Source organism: Sapajus apella, unplaced genomic scaffold (assembly GCF_009761245.1).
Source record: "Sapajus apella isolate SASKATOON/1434 unplaced genomic scaffold, GSC_monkey_1.0 scaffold40, whole genome shotgun sequence".
NCBI classification, from domain to species: domain Eukaryota; kingdom Metazoa; phylum Chordata; class Mammalia; order Primates; family Cebidae; genus Sapajus; species Sapajus apella.
In genome coordinates, this window is record NW_022436980.1 from 18,666,838 (window position 1) to 18,686,271 (window position 19,434).

The 19,434-nt window shown below is 39.8% G+C and overlaps 1 protein-coding gene and 1 long non-coding RNA gene across 7 annotated transcripts in view; one reads left to right on the plus strand and one right to left on the minus strand.

The window, feature by feature from the left end:
- CEP97 (centrosomal protein 97) overlaps nt 1–19,434 on the minus strand; it is a 46,937-nt gene that overhangs the window by 8,213 nt on the left and 19,290 nt on the right. For 3 of the 6 annotated variants that reach the window (XM_032299233.1, XM_032299236.1, XM_032299231.1), the window contains 5 exons: nt 15,033–15,197; nt 13,148–13,281; nt 11,960–12,734; nt 8,541–8,616; nt 5,466–6,308 (listed from right to left, as the gene is read on the minus strand). In XM_032299233.1, the coding sequence (XP_032155124.1) occupies nt 5,604–6,308; nt 8,541–8,616; nt 11,960–12,734; nt 13,148–13,281; nt 15,033–15,197 (1,855 nt within the window). In that variant the 3' untranslated portion in view covers nt 5,466–5,603. Of the gene's footprint in view, nt 1–5,465; nt 6,309–8,540; nt 8,617–11,959; nt 12,735–13,147; nt 13,282–15,032; nt 15,198–19,434 lie in introns of those variants that run through there. The other 3 variants (XM_032299235.1, XM_032299234.1, XR_004275491.1) reach the window with 2 other exon arrangements.
- LOC116565538 lies at nt 13,251–13,743 on the plus strand. The gene is made up of 2 exons (XR_004275492.1): nt 13,251–13,361; nt 13,671–13,743. It is a non-coding gene; the product is annotated as an uncharacterized LOC116565538 (long non-coding RNA).

Here is a 19,434-nt window from a genome sequence, read left to right on the forward strand (position 1 = left end):
AAATGAGAGGGCTTCTACTCAACTTCCTCACTAACCCTGGACAATGTCATCTATGCTGTTTGAAGTGCTCTTCTCTGTCTAGAGAATTCTAGTGAGTATCTAGAGGTAATGAAATTTATACTGAATAAAACTAAATTAGTATTCCTTCCACTTCATATCCATTTTCATAAGGCAAGAGCTGTTTTATTGTAAAGTCACTTATATAATGAGAATACTCTGGACATTGCTTAGTAGAGTTCTATTTGCAATTTATTCTAAACTTTATCCATTAATTATAGGCACAATGAGTAACAATCATTACTACTAATCACTAAAATAAACAGATGAAGCACTCAAATGTATAAACCTTTTATTTAAAATTAGAGAGACTCAAATACAAATTAAATAAGTACAATACATAATAGTAAGCCTTCATAAAACAGATCATAATCACTTTAAATCATTTACTAGTTATACAACAAAATTAAAGAAAAATTTAAATACAGTCCAAAATGAAATTATTTTTAAACTCTTATTGTCAACATTAAAATTATTACAAAAGAGTCAAAGAGCTTTAATTAGAAAATGAACAATGCCAGGTGCAGTGGCTCATGCCTGTAATCCCAGCACTTTGGGAGGCCGAGGCGGGTGGATCATGAGGTCAAGAGATCGAGACCATCCTGGCCAACATGGTAAAACCCTGTGTCTACTAAAAAAACAAAGATTAGCTGGGCATGGTGGCACACGCCTGTAATCCCAGCTACTCGGGAGGCTGAGGCAGGAGAATCGCCTGAACCCATGGGGCAGGGGTTGCAATGAGTGGAGATTGTACCACTGCACTCCAGCCTGGCGACAGAATGAGACTCCATCTCAAGAAAAAAGAAAAAAAGAAAATGAACAAAACTAACTACAGGATTATTCCTGCTATCCACTAAAATAAATAACAATTAAAATTCAGTGTGATTTCCATTCATCCACAGATAAAAAACACCTAATTTTAAAAAGACAATTATCTGTTTCTTTCCAAGGCTATGAGGACTGATTTATTTGACTTTTAACTTTAATGTGGCACAAGCTTGATCAGTAAAAGCAATGCCATTAAAAATGTTTAGAATGTTCCTTACAGATCCTTTCTGCTTCACTTCAGGAATAAGCTATCATATATTTAACATTTAAAACATTATATAATGACACAATAAATATCTTTTAAAGGTATGTGGCAAAATAAAAATATACTCTGGTTCAAGTTGGTGTTTGGAAAAAAATAAAGATATGCATTAAACAATGAAGTTTCAGTCAGGCACAGTGGCTCACACCTGTAATCTCAGCACTTTGGGAGGCCAAAGCAGGTGGATCACTTGACATCAGGAGTTCGAGACCAGCCTGGACAACATGGTGAAACCCCATCTCTATTTAAAATACAAAAAAATTAGCCGGGCGTTATGGTGGACACCTGTAATCCCAGCTACTGGGGAAGCTGAGGCAGGAAAATCATTTGTACCAGGGAGGTGGAGGTTGCAATGAGCCAAGATCACACCATTGCACTCCAGCCTGGGTGACAAGAGTGAAATGCCATCTCGAAAAAAAAATAAATAAATAAAAAGTCTCTTCTTTCCTTTATGATGGGAAAATGATCATATTCATTCTATTTTTAATTTTTACTGTCTTAATTCTCCAGAAAAAAAAGTTTTATGTTTTTATTATCAATGCTATATATCCAATTCTAAGACTTTGCACACATACAAAAAATACCAAGGGATATAGTCTAATATATTAAACCTGTATTTTGCTGAAATTATTGGTAAAAAGTAGAACTAGACTTGTCTTAAGTAGATAACAGGAAAACACACTATTATGGTGTTTGTATACAAAAAATAATCCAAAACAAATAAAAACATACACTCAAGATGGCACCCACATTATTCAAGAATAAAGTTATTTACATATATACTAACAATTATATGACTAAATAAATGATCATTTTCCTAAAACATGCATATTGTCAAGCCTTTTATAATTAAACTTATAAAGCCAACTTGCATATTATCAACTGTCATGATTAGAGCTTTCTGCACACCAAGAGAGTTAAAATTTTAACATCTATTGTTCTATAAAACTAAAGATAAAATGTAATCAAACTCACCAGTTCTCTATAAAATTTTATATATCTCAGCAACCTGTCATACTGCCTGTCATCAAATAAATTAACTCCAAAATGTAGTTATTCTTTACAGAATTTTTGTTTTTTTAGAGAGGGGGGTCTTGCTATGCTGTCCAGGCTGGTCTTGAACTCCTGGCCTCAAGTGATCCACCGGCCTTGGCCTCCAAAAGCACTGGAATTACAGTCATCAACCACCACACCCAATATCTTTTCTAAAACTTTAATTTCCACTCTATTGCTCTTTTGAAACCATTTTAATAAGTCACAGTTCTTGAAGAAAATTCACTGAGGGGAAGGAATTATTTTCTACAAGCAACTCTATGAGTGATAGAGTTGTAGCTCTGTTATAAGTCTTTTTCCTCTTTCAAAGAGAATGAAAAATATGCAGCGATTTCCTTACTGACTAAAAGTAAAGGTTAAGAGGACATAATAACATTTTGGATATAGTAGCATATAGGTTTTCACAGTTTATTGACTACTAACTAGCTATGACCTTAGACAAGTCATTTAACATGCTGTGCTTCAGTTTCATCTTTGAAACAAAGAGATTCAAACACAAATATCTTAAGCTTCCTTCCAACTCTCACATAGTATGACTCTGTGCTTCCGCAGGAATTCTTAACTGATAAACTGAATCTTGCATAAATCAAGAGAACTGATGTTTACTAAAGCAGCACAGCTAAACTAAGCCTCTCCTTGTCAGAAAAAAACACAACGACCATGTTCAAAGCTCAACTTCCCAAACTTTACCAGACCCATTCCCTCTTCAGCCAGACCAAAGAATAGCCCATAGAGTTGAAACCAAATATCTTAATTATATAAATCACTTTAAAAGTATAATGTAAACCCATTAAATGTACTAATTCTATGCCAGTTTTCCTACATTCTAATTCACATTATTTTCATTTTATCTACATTCAAGATAATATGTACAGTTAAGGAAGGGTCTATTTAATATTCTTACACTTCTAAACACTAGTAAAAGTTAAATACAAAGAACAGAATATTAATAATTACCATATTCTGCCAAATTTTTAATAAAAGCATGCTAAGTACTATTTATGGGTTAGAGAAACAAGGCAAAGGCAAAAAAGCAAATCCTGCTGACAAATGCTGATGATCAAATGAATTTAGTTGTGTTTTGCAATTACTTTAAAAAGACAGGAAGGAGAGGGTGTTAGCAGAAACCTAGTTAGGCAACACTGAATCATGACAGTCCAGCCGCTTCTATGAAAAACGAATCTATAAAGTAGTATTTTTACTAGTGCAGTGCAAATTGGTTTTTCTTTGTCTAACAATGGACAGCAAGTGAGGCACTTAACTGTAAAATAGAAAAATAGGGTATATTTAAGAAGACATCCAAAATCATTCAGAAAAGATAATTAGCACTATTGAAAAAGTTAGAAATTCCATTTTTATTTAACATGCATTCAATGTTACACGTTTCACTAAGGAAAATCCTTCTGAAGGTAAGATTACTGTTTTATTTATAATATAAGAAACAGAAAACATTTCCTTTTCAAGGGAATCTGGATTTCTAAGAATAAAATCCAAGTCTTCTCAACCTGAGTGCTACATATTTATAAACAGAGAAAAATACATCTTACCATACAGGAGAAATGTTATGACTATCAACAAATACCATGAGCTGGGAGCAGTGGCTCCTGCTTGTAGTCCCACATACTCGGGAGGCTGAAGCAGGAGAATCACTTGAGCCAGGACTTCGAGGTTAAAGTGAACTATGATCATGGTACTGCACCAACAGAGCCAGACTCCATCTCTTTAAAAACAACAACAAATGCCACGTACCATGTGATCCTCAACTTTATTCTTGAAGGATCAGATGTTTTTATTTTATGTAACTTCAAAGAAGGGCACCGAATGACCACAACAGAATAATTAATAGATATTTAGCACCTAAATTTAGAGATGACTTGTGTATTGCCATAGTTTTAAATACTTGTATGTCTATAAGTTGGGGGAAACCAAATACATGTTGTTCAATGACATTATTCTTAATTACAAATGCATCTACCTACAATATTCAAACACAATCTTATTTCTCCCTGAAGTTGCAGACATATATATCTTTTTAACAAGTAAAGTGAGGTTTATTATTTCTTAAGCATCATTAAATTGTCTTCTGAATGTGGCACTTTTTCAGATTAGACAAAAAGCAGTTCCTAAAAAGTCATTCATATTCGACCACTCGTATTATTTTAAATGTTCTTCACTATGGGACAGAGGTCAAAACTGAAGTGAATAGTCGTGGACCTTCTGCTGAAATACATTAGTAAATATAAGCAGGAACAGAGGAGATAAACATACATTAATTTCTGACAATATATTGGCACATAAATGCTTATCTATAGGGTGAAAAAGCACTTAATGAAAGGATACATATTTGCCATGACAGTATTTCAAGTGAATGGAGACTAGTGTTTCCTTTCTTCATATCTAAGTGAAATATCCTTGTGTTACCTAAGTAAGCTTGACTTTAATCTGGGATAGAACACTTTACTTCATATGTTAAAACTGATGGCCAGGCGTGGTGGCTCACACCTGTAATCCCAGAACTTTGTTGGCCAAGGCAGGCAGATCAAGACCATTCTGGCCAATATGGTGAAACCCCATCTCTACTAAAAATACAAAAATTAGCTGGGCGTGGTGGCACACACCTGTAGTCCCAGCTACATGAAAGGCTGAGGCAGGAGACTCGCTTGAACCCAGCAGGCGGAGGTTGCAGTGAGCTGAGATCATGCCACTGCACTTCAGTCTGGTGACAGAGCGAGATTCCGTTTCAAAAACAAACAAACAAAAAAACTGATGCATGACATTAACTGAAGTTTTCCATGAGACAATTTAATCATCCCCACTGAGAAATCCTATAATCCTACCTTTTCTTCCTTAATTTGCTTATAGAAAGGCTTTCCTTGGCTCAGAAAGGATGAAAAAAGGATTTAAAAAAACATTTTTACACCAAGGCGATTGGCAAATTTCAATAGTTCGCAATCCTCACATTTCCAATTTATATTTACGTTATCAAATTTCATTCCTTACTATATAGTTAATTTTCTCAGATACAGAAGGGTGAAAATTCATATATTTAAGGTAATTTTTTCTATTTTCTTTAATATATTCTAACTTATTTTTGAAAGTACATGGGTACATGAAAGAAACAGGAATATTGCTGATGCAATTTAGTGAAGAAATAAAGTGCATATAGCTTTCAATATAAATAGTTTGGTACATTACAGCTAAGTAAAAAGCTGCATGTACAAAATCAAAACAAAAACTCAGCTCAATACCTAGAATCTGAAAAATATGAGACATGAATACAAATCCTATATAAATAGTAACAAAATTAGGGTTAGGGAGTACTCCCCTCCAAAAAAAAAAGGCAGCTGAAAGTATTTTTAAGAAAAGTTAAGTGGATATCTGCTTCCCAAAAGACCATGACATTCTACACAGTAATACCAACATGCAATACCTGAAACGTAGAATCACATTCTGACTGCTGCCCTTGCACTTCTGCATTTAATTTAGAATTCTCTTGTGTCTGGCTAATTTCACCTTGCGAAGTAGGAGGAATGCCATGACTCTCATCTACAGAAGCACCATCACACAAGGTATCTAACTGTACTGGGAAACAAGCAATGTCAAGTTTATTATCTCCTGTCTCTTTATCAAAATTGGTCCTTTCATCAGCATCTTCTAGCTGTTGAACTGAAGTTAAATATTGTTCAAGCAGACTATTGTCCTGCTCATTATTTGAGCTTTCCTTATTCCATTCACCATGTTCTTCACTAACATCCCCTAAATCTGATTCTTTGCCATATCTAACTGTGTCAATGGAATTCCCCATTATGGAGCTTTCACTGCCTTCTGTGGAACTTTTTTCAAAATCCAAAGAATCCTGCATAGAGTGAACTTGTTCTGCTAGAGAGGAATGAAAACCAGAGTCTGGAAAATCTGGTAATGATTTCTCTTGAGGAGCTACATCAGAAGCAGTGAACCAATCAGCATTTTGATCAGAAGAGGACTCCTGGCTTTGGGTAAATAATGGAGGTTTAGATGGCACAAGAGTACTTGATATAGGAGGAACATCAATATGGCAGGAACTTAGACGCTGGTCCATTGTCTGTTGCCAAACCTGTAGAGACCTTACCTATAAACCAGAAAATACAGTCATGTTATAAAACAAAAAGTGTCTGGGTTTGTTTGTTTTTGAGACAGGGTCTCACTCTGTCACCCAGGCTGGAGTGCAGCGGCATGATCATGGCTCATTGCAGTCTCAACCTCCTGGGCTCGAATGATCCTCCCACCTCTGCCTCCTAAGTAGCTGGGACTCCAGGTGCCTATCACCATGTCTGGCTAATTTTTAAAATTTTTTTGTAGAGATGGGGTGTCTCACTTTGCTGCCCAGGATGGTCTTGAACTCCTGGGCTCAAGCAGTCCTCCAGCCTCAGCCTCCCAAGTGCTGGGATTACAAGCATAAGCCACCACACCCCTCCTGTCTATTTTACAATTTTCCTTCAAGATCTTTTTGTCCAGTAGTCACGAAGTTGGCAAACGATAGAACTGGAACTAGAAACTGCTGACTCCCTTTATCTTTTCCATAGCACCCCAAGCCTAAACCACGCTGGCACAAATAGAACATGTTCCTGGTAACAAAAGGCCCTCACCCAAAGTAGGGATGGGTGAAAGCAATTCTCTTGCTTCTACCAGAAAAACAGCCAGAAGCACAACAGTACATGTCTAGCTAAGGGGTTAATCATGTATTCAATACATAATGAGATCTATTCGGTAAGACAGATTAGAACCCTTGATAGAAGTAGATCCTGTAAAATAAGTCTCACTTTAGATACCCAGGTAGAGATTAGAGTTTTGAAATATTATCTAATAATACAGTATATGCAACTTGCTAAAATACCTAAAAATATATCAAATTCTTGATAATATGACCTCTATATTTCTAAAGTATAACAAAAATTCCAAAATTTTACTGTAAAAACTGCAGACAAGAAAGCAATATGTACAGTTTTTAGTTTCCTTTTGACCCCCCTCCAAGTTAATTACTGACAGCAACTTGATGCATACCCTTCCAGACTCTTTTCTAGGCAGTATTTTTAAATACACAGGGAAGCTGGACAAACTGGTGTGTGTCTGTAGTCCCAGCTACTCGGGAGGCTGCAGCAGAAGGATCACTTGAGGAGTTCAAGGCTGTGGTGTGCTACTGCTGTTTTTTCACTAACCAGTATTATTTTGGAGATTTTTCCATGTCGGTCCATACTATTGCCTTATTCTTTTTAACTGTTCCATGGTATTCCACAGTATTATCATTGTATAACTTAACCATTCCTCTATTGTTGGTAACTACAAAACCTTACAAATCAACAATTATTTTTTCATTTTATAGGTCAAATCCTATTATAACAAATTTGGCCAGGTGATATGGCTCACTTTGGGAAGCTGAGGAGGGAAGACTGCTTGAGCCCAGGAGTTTGAGACCAACCTGGGCAATACAGCAAGACCCTATTTCTATAAAAAAGAAATGAAAATTTTATTAAAATATTCCCAAGAAATTATCATCAATAAGTATTTGATATGATACAATGCTAGTAAAATTAATTGCCTAAATTGTCCCTAAAGTATGGTGTTACAGGATTCAAAGACTCTCCGGTACAGTTATGTATACTTTTTAGGATATGCATATTGTAGCCATATACCATCTTAATCACCTTTCATTCAAATATTCCCAAAAGATAGATAGATAGCTGCATAAAACTTCAAATTGGGGTTGTTGTATATATTGGAAAGCTGTAACAGCCTTCAATTAAGCCACTTTCCTCCTGCTTTATATTATTTTGTCTTTCTTGTCAAAATTGTCAGAATATTTTTCTTCAGATTAAATAAAATGCAACAAAATTCATTGTCCTGGCCTGGTGCGCTGGCTTACGCCTGTAACCCCAGCATTTTGGGAGGCCAAGGTGGGTGGATCACTTGAGGTCAGGAGTTCAAGACCAGCCTGAACAACATGGAGAAGCCCCATCTCTACTAAAAATACAAATTTAGCTGGGCGTGGGGGTGCAGGCCTGTAATCCCAGCTACTCAGGAGGCTGAGGCAGGAGAATCGCTTGAACCCAGGAGGCAGAGGTTGTGGTGAGGTGAGACTGCGCCATAGCACTCTAGCCAGGGCAACAAGGGCAAAACTCCGTCTCAAAAAAAAAAAAAAAAAAAAATTCACTGTCCTAGTTTAGAGTTAGTGGCAAAGGACACAAACCATACCCTTAACCTTGAGCAAGAGTGCTTAATACACCTGAGTACTCTATGATTATCTCAATGAATATGGAATTTTTATTTGATTATATATGAGGTAAATCAGGAGGAGGGTGTTTACCTGGTTCCAAAGAAATCTGAAAGCTTCTTCTTGTACAAATTTTTTAACACGTTCTTCATCTCTTTCTTTTCGTAACCTACAATAATTCAAAACACATTATTGACGTAAGGAAGAGTGCTTTGACTCATACTTCCTGTTACAACTAATAAACGCATGCATTGTAAATAGATTAATAATCTAAGTTATCTTTACCATTGTTACAATATCTAACTTAAAACCTTATTTTATTTTTATTTTTTTAACTTCAGAATCAAAATGGAACAGTTTTATAAGTGGCATCACAAAACTTAATTTTGAACTGTGACTCAAAGTAGAAGCCAAATGAGATATGACTGAAATTCAGGTATTAGTTCTACAAATTATTTCCAGTAATAAGAAATAAAATGTTAAAATGCTTTTTGTCTGGCTTCAATTTCTCAGCCAAACATACCAAAGGAACAGAAAGTGCAAAAAGGAGTGGTTACCCAAAGCATCCAAAACGATGAAGGGTCACACTTAAGTACTCATGATCACAGCCTGAAACACTCTCTCCTAAAGACTAATCCCATCAAACTTCGCTTTTCTGTGTGTGCAGGTCTCTGATCTACTGCTTGCTGACAAGAGACCTCCCATCCATTATTCCTCATTCATTAAAGTCTTAGCTCTGGGCTCACTGCTGTTCTCTCCATACTTAGGATTTTCACAAACCTAAGGCTCCTCCTTTAGTGATCCATTATCACCCAAACTGTCAACAGCATTTTGTTTCACACCTCTGACCCAATTACCCACTTTCTATAGCCCCTCAAGCCTTTCTCCTATGCCATCTAGAGCTCTTGAATTATAATCCGCAAACTCACTTACATACTTCACCTCTCTCTAAACTTTTCCTTGTCCAAAGCAGATCCACTTCTGAGAGCACTATAGCCCTCTAAGTGGAAGCTATTTTTCCCTCACACTCATCAGGGTTGGAAGATTGCTTCTCACTGCAGTTTTCAAATGATTCTTCATCTCCCTCCTTTAACTCCTGCCATCCTGCAATTTCCCAAAATTCTTTGTCAAGTACTGACCTCTCACCCTCCGCTCCCGTTCACTGAAGTCTCAGCACCAGGCTTTCTCTTTGCCCCACTCCTGTCATCATTTTTGGAGACTTCAACATTCACATGGATGCTCTAACAATAATCCACCCAATGTCAGTCACCCATTGTCATAGTCTCACTCTAGGCCAAATCATTTGACAGCACCACTATCAGAAGTGGTTCTAAACACCCAACACCAACCACTACTTCCTATCCTCCCAGTTCACTTGCTGTTGTACCCCACTGCAACAGTCTAGACCTCCAGTCTAATGATCCTTCCCTCCTGCCTTCACTTCCCTCTTACCGCATTTAAAATTCCACCCAGGCCAGGCACAGTGGCTCACACCTGCAATCCCAGCAGTTTGGGAGGCCTAGGTGGGCGGATCACCTGAGGTCAGGAGTTTGACAGCAGCCTGGCCTACACGGTGAAACCTCATCTCTACTAAAAACCCAAAAAAAAAATTAGCCAGGCGTGGTGCCAGGTGCCTATAATCCCAGTTACTTGGGAGGCTGAGGCAGGAGAATCACTTGAATCTGGGAGGCAGAGGTTGCAATGAGCTGAGATAGTGCCATTGCACTTCAGCCTGGGTAACAAGAGCGAGACTCCATCTCAAAAAAATTTTGGAAAAAATAAAAATAAGTAAAATTTCAGCCAGCAAGGTGACTCACACCTGTAATCCCAGAACTTTCGGAGGCTGAGGCAAGAGCATTGCTTTTGCCCAGGAGTTCAAGAATAGCCTGGGCAACATAGACTTCATCTCTAAAAGAAAAGAATTTTTTAATTAGCTAGGCATGGTGGTGCATGCATACAGTCCCAGCTACTTGGGAGCCTGAAGTGAGAGAATCACTTGAACCTAAAAATTCAAGGTTACAGTGAGCTATGATCATGCCACTACACTCCCGCCTCAGTAACAGAGTAAGACCCTGTCTCAAAAAAATATAAAATCTAAGATCTATCGTTATTACTTCCTCTGAAATATCTTTAGCTCTCTTGCCCTTCCCTCACTCTCTCCACAATATCACCTAGGAAAAAAAAATAATTTCTGGCTTAACCAAATGAACCATGCCTGCATCAGAAGAGAATAGCTAAGAATTGCTGATGAAAATCATACAACCTGATCTATTGCTTTGCACTTTTAAGTGTTTTCTCACATTATCCAGCAACCTTCCTCCATTTTCCTCATAAGGTCATCTTTAAGATGACCACCTCACACCTCATACTTCTCTCCTTACACCTCCTTCACTCCTCTTCTACTTATTTGCAGGTTTTGACCACATCTTACACATTATTGAAAAAGAAGCAGCATCAGACAGGACTTTTTCCCATCTCCACCGTCAAGCCTACTACCTTACCTGCTCCTGCTCCTATCTCAGGCCACTTCCTCTGCTTCGATGCTGCATTTCTTCTCCTCTTCCCTTCTCAAGAAATGCAATCCTGCTCTTCCTCTCCTTTCTGTTTTTTTTTTTGTCACACCATCAGTGTTTCCCTCCTTATATTATTTATTCCATTAACACATGAACACATTCTATATCTCATCCCTAAAAAAGAATATTTCTTCACTCTAGATTCTCCTCCAGGAACCACTGACTCTCTTCTCCACAAAACAACTCTTTCCAAGAATTGGCCACACTCATCCTTCAAACTCTTTACCTCTAATTCACTATTCAACCCATCTCAAAATGGCCTTCATCCCTCTACACCACTGAAGCTGCTCTTGGGAAGGTCCTTGTGCAGTAAAGGGTTAACTCAGCAGGAGTGGAATGTTCTTTTTTTTGTTGTTGTTGAGACAGCGTCTCACTCTGTTGCCCAAGATGGAGTGCAGTGACACGATCTTGGCTCACTGCAACCTCCACCTCCCAGGTTCAAGTGATCCTCCTGCCTCAGCCCCCTGGTAGCTGGGATTACAGGCACTTGCCACCATGCCTGGCTAATTTTTTTGTATTTTTAGTAGAGATGGGGTTTCACCACGTAGATCAGGCTGGTCTCGAACTCATGACCTCAGGTGATCCACCCAGTGGCCTCCCAAAGTGCTGTGATTACAGGCATGAGCTACCGTGCCCAGTCGCAGGATTGGGATGTTCAATGCTGTACATTGCAAATTCTATGTTTAGAATTATAGATCCCTATAAAGTTCACGTTCATTGAACATTTATTGCTACACTGCATCTATGTATCAAGTGTTTTGCTGGGGATGGAGATGGAGCAGATAGAGCCAACAGTCTCTGTAGGAGACAAGCAAACCAACAGTGGCTACATGCTGTGAAAAGTGTTATAATTACAGAAGCACAGTGTTCTCAATCATCTGTAAGAGTCTGACAGCCCCAAACCAACAAAACAGTGCATCAACAGCACTTCTGACCCACCTCCTTATTTCATCAGTTAAGCAGACAATGTGCTCCTGCATTCTGCGCAGCCGGATTTCATAACGCACATCTTTGGCTTGAGGGTTGTAGTTCCTGGCATAAAAGCCCCGCCAACAGGCCTGAAGCTTGGTGGCTGCATCATTTAATTTCTGAAGAGCAACTTTATCTTGTCCCAAAGCAGCAGATCTCTGGGTTAAAACCATGCAAGGAAGTTTCTCCGAAGTTGCTTTAGATATGGTTTCTTTATTTTCTGGTTGTATATGGGAGACGCTGTGTCCAGCTGACTCAGGAAAAAATGTAAGACTGTCGTTATCATCCTTCAAGACAGAGCTGATTATTGTTGGCTCAGGACAAGGAGAAAGCCCAACTGTCTCATTTACCTCTGTACTGATCTCACTTTTCATCATTTGAACCATATTCTCATTTGCAGCCCATAAAGGCTTTTCTTCTTCCTTATCCAATACCTGGCTTTCCATCCCTTTCACAGAGTCATCTGCAACACCATCATCTTCTAGGCCCAAGTTAATGCCTTGCAACCGCAGCTCAACTGTAGGTGATACTGGAGATAGTCCTGATGCAACTGGCATAAAAGTAGACTCTGAAGAGAGAAGACTACAATTTAACTTGTCCTCATCTGTCTGTATGTCTTCCAGGTGCAGCTCATTTCGAGAATATCTTGTAGTGTGTACAGAGGCTGGAAAATTATTCTTAATCGCAAATAACTGATCGTCATTACTGCTTATCCCAACCCAAGAATTGACTTGAATGACGGGTTCTAGAAGAATCAACAGAGTGTCATTTAAACCACTAAATATTTACATTTTAGTTATGTCCTTTTAATGAAATCTAATCCTTGAAATAGGGTAGAATGCAATAAAATGCCCTCAGTGATTTCTTCCAATATGCCTAAAACATCAAACCAAACCTCTTTAAGAAAATGAATTCTCGTGATAATCATAAGAATAATCAAAGCATCAGGTCTATACAAATGGTAGCAGTCCTTGAAATGTTTCTTAAAATTAGAAATATAGTAATTATAATATACATACTTATATGTAAGATCTAAATTATTACTAAAGTCAGCAAACTAACAAAAAATTATGAAAATATGCACCTTTTTCTGCTTCATGATACCCAACAAATTAAATGACTTGGAGAAAAGGGATCAGAGAGAAATTAATTTCTTACCACTTTCCTGGGATATCTGGCAATCCTGAACAGGGCTTGAATGCTCAGGAATAAGGGATGCCCTGGTTTCAACAGGAACAAGAGGAGACAACTCTTCGTTTTGGCTTTGGTTCATCAATTGCCTCTGGTGAAACCTAAAAATCAATAACATCTGGTCTGATTTAACACAAACCAAAAAAAGATTTTCTGCTTCCTAGGTAACAATGTCAAAAAGGTAGAATTTTTTTTTTTTTTTGAGACAGAGTTTCACTCTTGTTACCCAGGTTGGAGTGCAATGGCGCGATCTCGGCTCACCGCAACCTCCGCCTCCTAGGTTCAGGCAATTCTCCTGCCTCAGCCTCCTGAGTAGCTGGGATTACAGGCACGCGCCACCATGCCCAGCTAATTTTTTGTATTTTTAGTAGAGACGGGGTTTCACCATGTTGACCAGGATGGTCTCGATCTCTTGACCTCGTGATCCACCCACCTCGGCCTCCCAAAGTGCTGGGATTACAGGCTTGAGCCACCGCGCCCAGCCAAAAAGGTAGAATTTTACAAGTTCTCAAAGTAGGCACTTTTAATCACTGTAAAATTCAAAGCGTCATTTGAAAGAACTGGATAAAGAGGGTTAAGAAAACTTATTTTTTTAATTGCCAAGGTAGACATCCTCCTATGCACACATACACACATACAAAAACATTTAAAGGCAGGATCTCTGATAAAGTAAATATTAAATGCTTCTGGCAATGCTTTTTCTCTTTTTTTTCACTGTACCTTTTAAAGGCAGACATACCTCATAATGTACGTATTCAGAAATCCACAAGAAACACCAACATTAAAGAACAAATAAGTTGGGCACGGTGGTGCACACCTGTAATCCCAGCACTTTGGGAGGCCGAGGCACACGGATCGTTGGAGCTCTGGAGTTTGAGAACAGCCTGGGCAACATGATGAAACCCCATCTCTAAATATCATAAAACATTAGCCAGAGCGTGCTGGTGCGTGCCTACAGTCCCAGCTACTTGGGGGTCTGAAGTACAAGGATCTTTTGAGCCCAGGAGACTGAGGATGCAGTGAGCTGAGATCACACACTGTGCTCCAGCCTGGATGATAAAGTGAGCCCAAACGCAATGGCTCATGCCTGTAATCCCAGCACTTTGGGAGGCCAAAGCAGGCAGATCACCTGAGATTAGGAGTTCAAGACCAGCCTGGCTAACATGGCGAAATCCCATCTCTACTAAAAATACAAAAATTAGTTGGGCGTGATGGCACACGCCTGTAATCCCAGCTACTCGGGAGGCTGAGACGTGAGAATCGCTTGAACCAGGAGATGAAGGTTGCAGTGAGCCAAAATCACACCACAGCACTGCAGTCTGGTGACTGAGACTCTGTCTCAATTTAAAAAAAAAAAAAAAAAAGAACAAATACATTTTTTAAGAATCCCATCCCATTTCCTGGCCAGATATAGTAGCTCACACACATACTCCTAGCACTTTAGGAGGCAAGGCAGGAGAATTGCTTGAAGCCAAGAACTTAAGATCAGCCTGAGGAACAAGGTGAGACCCCATCTCTACAAAAAATTAGCCAAGCATGGTGGCATACACCTGTAGTTTCAGCTGCGGTGAGTTATAATTGTACAGCTGTACTCATAGACCAAGAGACCAAGACCCTGTCTTTAAAACAAAAAACAAACAAACAAAAAACTCTCCATTCCCCCATGCCATATTGTTTGGCTGTCTGCAGTACACGGTTCAGCTTCCCTGCAGGAATTGCTACAGTGACAAGGGGACTGATTATCCAGAAATATGGCCTGTAGCACTTGCCTCAGGCCTACTAACACCATAGCAGAGACTCAGAGGTATTTTAACTTGTGAATTCATCAGCTGTTAGAAATAAATGGGCTTACCTCTGTTTGCTCAAAATCTTCTCTAGTTTGGCATCCTCTGCAGTTTGAAGACCTAGTGTAGAAGTGAGGGGGCAGACTGTAGCCAGATACTGGACAAGCTGGATGTGTTGGCCAGGCCGATATGCTCTCCCCTTGCCTTGACTATAGAGCCATTCAGCTTTCAAGCTGGAATTCAGGAACATAAAGGAGAGGAGATGGCACAAGTCGAGTCAACACATACTGTCAGGCAATAATGATCTTCCTTCTTAACTTACCTTTATAGCACCACTGGATGCTTTTAATAAATAAAATTCACTCAAGTTTTTTTTTTTTTAAATCAATCACTCTGACTCATATTCCTCATTCTAATGTTTCAAACCCTTTTTCTTGCTTAGGGGCACTTCCATAGAGCTTCCACTAATGGTGCCAAATATTTTTAAATCATTTTCAAGAAAGCAATGAGTATTCTCTTCATTCGCTCTGTCAAACTGAAATGCTTAAATAGATCAACTGCATTTAAATCCATTAGTTCATAATGACAGTTAAAAAAAAAAAAAGTAGCCAGGCATGGTTGCATGTGCCTGTAATCTCAGCTACTCATGGTGGCTCACACCTGTACTTTGGGAGGCCAAGGCGGATGGATCACAAGGTCAGGAGATCAAGACCATCCTGGCTAACACAGTGAAACTCTGTCTCTACTAAAGATACAAAAAAACCAGGCATGGTGGCAGGCGCCGGCGGTCCCAACTGCTCAAGAGGTTGAGGCAGGAGAATCGCTTCAACCCAGGAGGCGGAGGTTGCAGTGAGCCGACATCGCGCCACTGAACTCCAGCCTGGGTGACAGAGCGAGGCTCCATCTCAAAAAAAAAAAAAAAAAAAAAAAAAAAGGATATTAGCTAGGTACAGTGGCTCACATCTATAATCTCAGCATTTTGGGAGGCTGAGGAGAGAGGATCCAATGAGCTCAAGAGTTCCAGACCTGACTGGGAAACATAGCAAGACCCCATATCTACAAAAAAGTTTTAAAAATTAATCAGGCTAATGTTTTTTGGTGGCATGCACCTGTAGTCCCAGCTACTTGGGAGGCTGAGGCAGAAGAATGGCTTGAGCCTGGGAGGTTGAGGCTGCAGTAAGCTGTGATCATGATATTGCACTCCAGCCTAGACATTAATGTGATAACCCATCTCTAAAAACTAAACATAATTTCTAGCACTAGGAATTTCTCCTTAAATAAATAATTTTAAAAAGGAATATTGGGCCCGGCGCAGTGGCTCACGCCTGTAATCCCAGCACTTTGGGAGGCCAAGGCGGGTGAATCACGAGGTCAAGAGATCAAGACCATCCTGGTGAAACCCCGTCTCTACTAAAAATACAAAAAATTAGCTGGGCATGGTGGCGCATGCCTGTAATCCCAGCTACTAAGGAGGCTGAGGCAGAAGAATTGCCTGAACCCGGGAGGCGGAGGTTGCAGTGAGCCGAGATCGTGCCATTGCACTCCAGCCTGGGTAACAAGAGCGAAAGTCCGTCTCAAAAAAAAAAAAAAAAAAAGGAATATTAACTTTCTCCAAAGTTCTGCTCCCATAAGATCTCTCTCTAAGCAACAGACTTATAGCTTTGGGCAAGGTCCTGTCAAGAGTAAAACAGAGTTCTGAACACATTCAGAAAGAATTCCAAACACTGAGGTGCTACACAGATGCTCAACTCCCCACAGGTATGCTTAACTCTGAGAAACTACCCAGCCAAAGCAACCACAAGGTTTGGTTACTGCTCAAGTTACTCTTGGGTGACACATACACTCAAATCAAGATCCAGCTACCTGACATTATCAAAGAATCTAGGATACATTTGACAGCGAAGAATTTTAACTTGGATGTTCTTAGCAAATAACACCCAGGATGAGCAGACTTTAAAACCTGAAAATTCCCTCCTGTCCTTCAGGGCAATTCTCAATGTTGACCAGGAAAATATTTTGATCATTGCTCAGGCCAAACACCGATTTTTAAGGCAATAGCTCTCCCTTAGAATAATGTCTCCTTCCTGAACAGAATACTTCTGGAGTTGTTTTACAACATGGGAGCACTGTTGACAGACTACAACTGTGACAGCATTTCATCTCTAGTACAGCATCAACCATCTAGGTTCCTTAGTTTGAGTATAACTCTATCCATTCTTTTCTTTCGTTTTTTTTTTTTTTTTTTTTTTTTTTTGGCGACAGAGTTTTGCTCTTGTTGCCCAGGCTGAAGTGCGATGGTGCGATTTTGGCTCACTGCAACCTCCGCCTCCTGGGTTCAAGTGAATCTCCTGCCTCAGCCTTCCAAGTAGCTGGAATTACAGGCATACGCTACCACACCTGGCTAATTTTGTATTTTTAGTAGAGATGGGGTTTATCCATGTTGGTCAGGCTGCTCTCAAACTCTGGACCTCAAGTGATCCACCTGCCTCAGCCTCCCAAAGTGGTAGGATTACAGGCGTGAGCCACTAAAAAAAACATGCCCGGCCCTTTTTTTTTTCTGGAGAACTCTATCCATTCTTGTACAGCCTAACAAGCCATTATGAATAGGGCTGCTGTGAACATGCATGCACATGTCTTTTGGTAGATCTAAGTAGCTATTTCTATATGGCATACACCTGAATTAAAATTGCTGGATAATGGGGTACATATGTATGTTTAGTTTTTCAAAGTAGGTGTACCATTTATACTCCCCGAGTTTATGAGCGTTCCAATTGCCCCACATCTTTAGCAACACTTAGTATTCAGTCTTTTAATTCTGGTTAGTCTAGGCGGGTGCAGTGGCTCAGAAAGATGCTCGTCTCTCCATAGGTGTGCTTAACTCTCAGAAACTACTCAGTGAGGAGAGTAATCCCAGCACTTTGGGTGGCTGAGGTAGAAAGACTGCTCAAGCCCAGTAGGTCAAGACCAGCCCAGGCAAAACAGCAAGACTTTGTCTGTACTAAAAATTTAAAAACCAGCTGGGCACAGTGGCATGTGTCTGAGGTTCCAGCTACTTGGAAGGCTGAAGCAGGAAAGTCCCTTCAGCATAGGAGGTGAGATTGCAATGAGCTAGGATCATGCCACTGCACAACAACAGAGCCTGGGCAACAGAGCGACACTCTATCTTAAAAACAACAACAAAAAAACGAGAAACAGAGAGAAATCAAAACTACTGGGGAAAGAGAGGACCCACTGAGAACCATCCCAGCAACCCATCCACAGTCAGTCTTCCCTGGACACCATGAACCACATTGTGCAAACCCTCTTCACTCCTGCCAACAGCAGCTACTCTCTAACTATGAGATGCTGAGAGAGAAGCATGAGGTGGCCGTGCTGGGGGCACCCCACAAACCTGCTCCCCAACATCCACATCCACAGTGACACGTCCATGCCCGACCATGTCATCTGGTCCCTGTTCAACACCCTCTTCATAAACTCCTGCTGCCTGGGCTTCATAGCATTCACCTACTCTGTGAAGTCTAGGGACAGGAAGATAGTTGGTGACCTGGCTGGGGCCCAGGCCTATGCTTCCACTGCCAAGTGCCTGAATGTCTGGGCCCTGATTTGGGGCATCATCATGACCATTCTATTTATCATCATCCCAGCATTGATCTAGCAAATCTACCAACAGATCAGGAGGCAGCATCCAGGCCAGCAGCTCTGCCCATGACCTGTTTCCAATGAACTCCACCTTCCATTCCTTGCCCTATCCCCAGAGCCAAGTCCTGTATCAGCCCTTTATCCTCACATTTTTCTAGAATGGCATTCAATAAAGTACAAGTGTTCCCGGATTAAAAAAAAAAAATTATTATAGTGGAAGCTGGTTGAAGATGCCATAATAGCCAGGAAAAAAATAATAATCTGAGTTATTAAAAACTTACCACAATAGTTACTTTTAATGAACAGGGGAGTTATGACCAGAGGGGGACAAAGGGGACCTCTGGATGCGAATTGTATTTTCTTTTTTCACTTTGTAGCCCAGGCTGGAGTACAGTAGTGCAATTTCATTTCACTGCAATGTCCACCTCCCTGGCTCAAGTAATCCTCCCACCTCAGCCTCCTGAGTAGCTGGGACTACAGGCACACACCACCACACCCAGAAAACTTTTTGTATTTTTTTCTTGTAGCGATGAGGTTCCACTATGTTGCCCAGGCTGGACTTAAACTCCTGGGCTCAAGCAATCCACCCACCTTGGCCTCCCAAACTAATGGGACTACAAGTGTGAGCCACCACGTGCAGTTATGTTCTAGTCTTATTCTCTGTAGTGATTATAAGGATATTTTTTAAAATCATTTTTAAACTATATCTTAAATTATGTGATAGCTCTACAATTTTTAAAAAAAGTGTCAAAAAAAATGTTGCCATTGAGTTACCCTCCCACCTCCTCCTTCTTCCCATACTTCTTTTTTTTTTTTTTTTTTTTTTTTGAG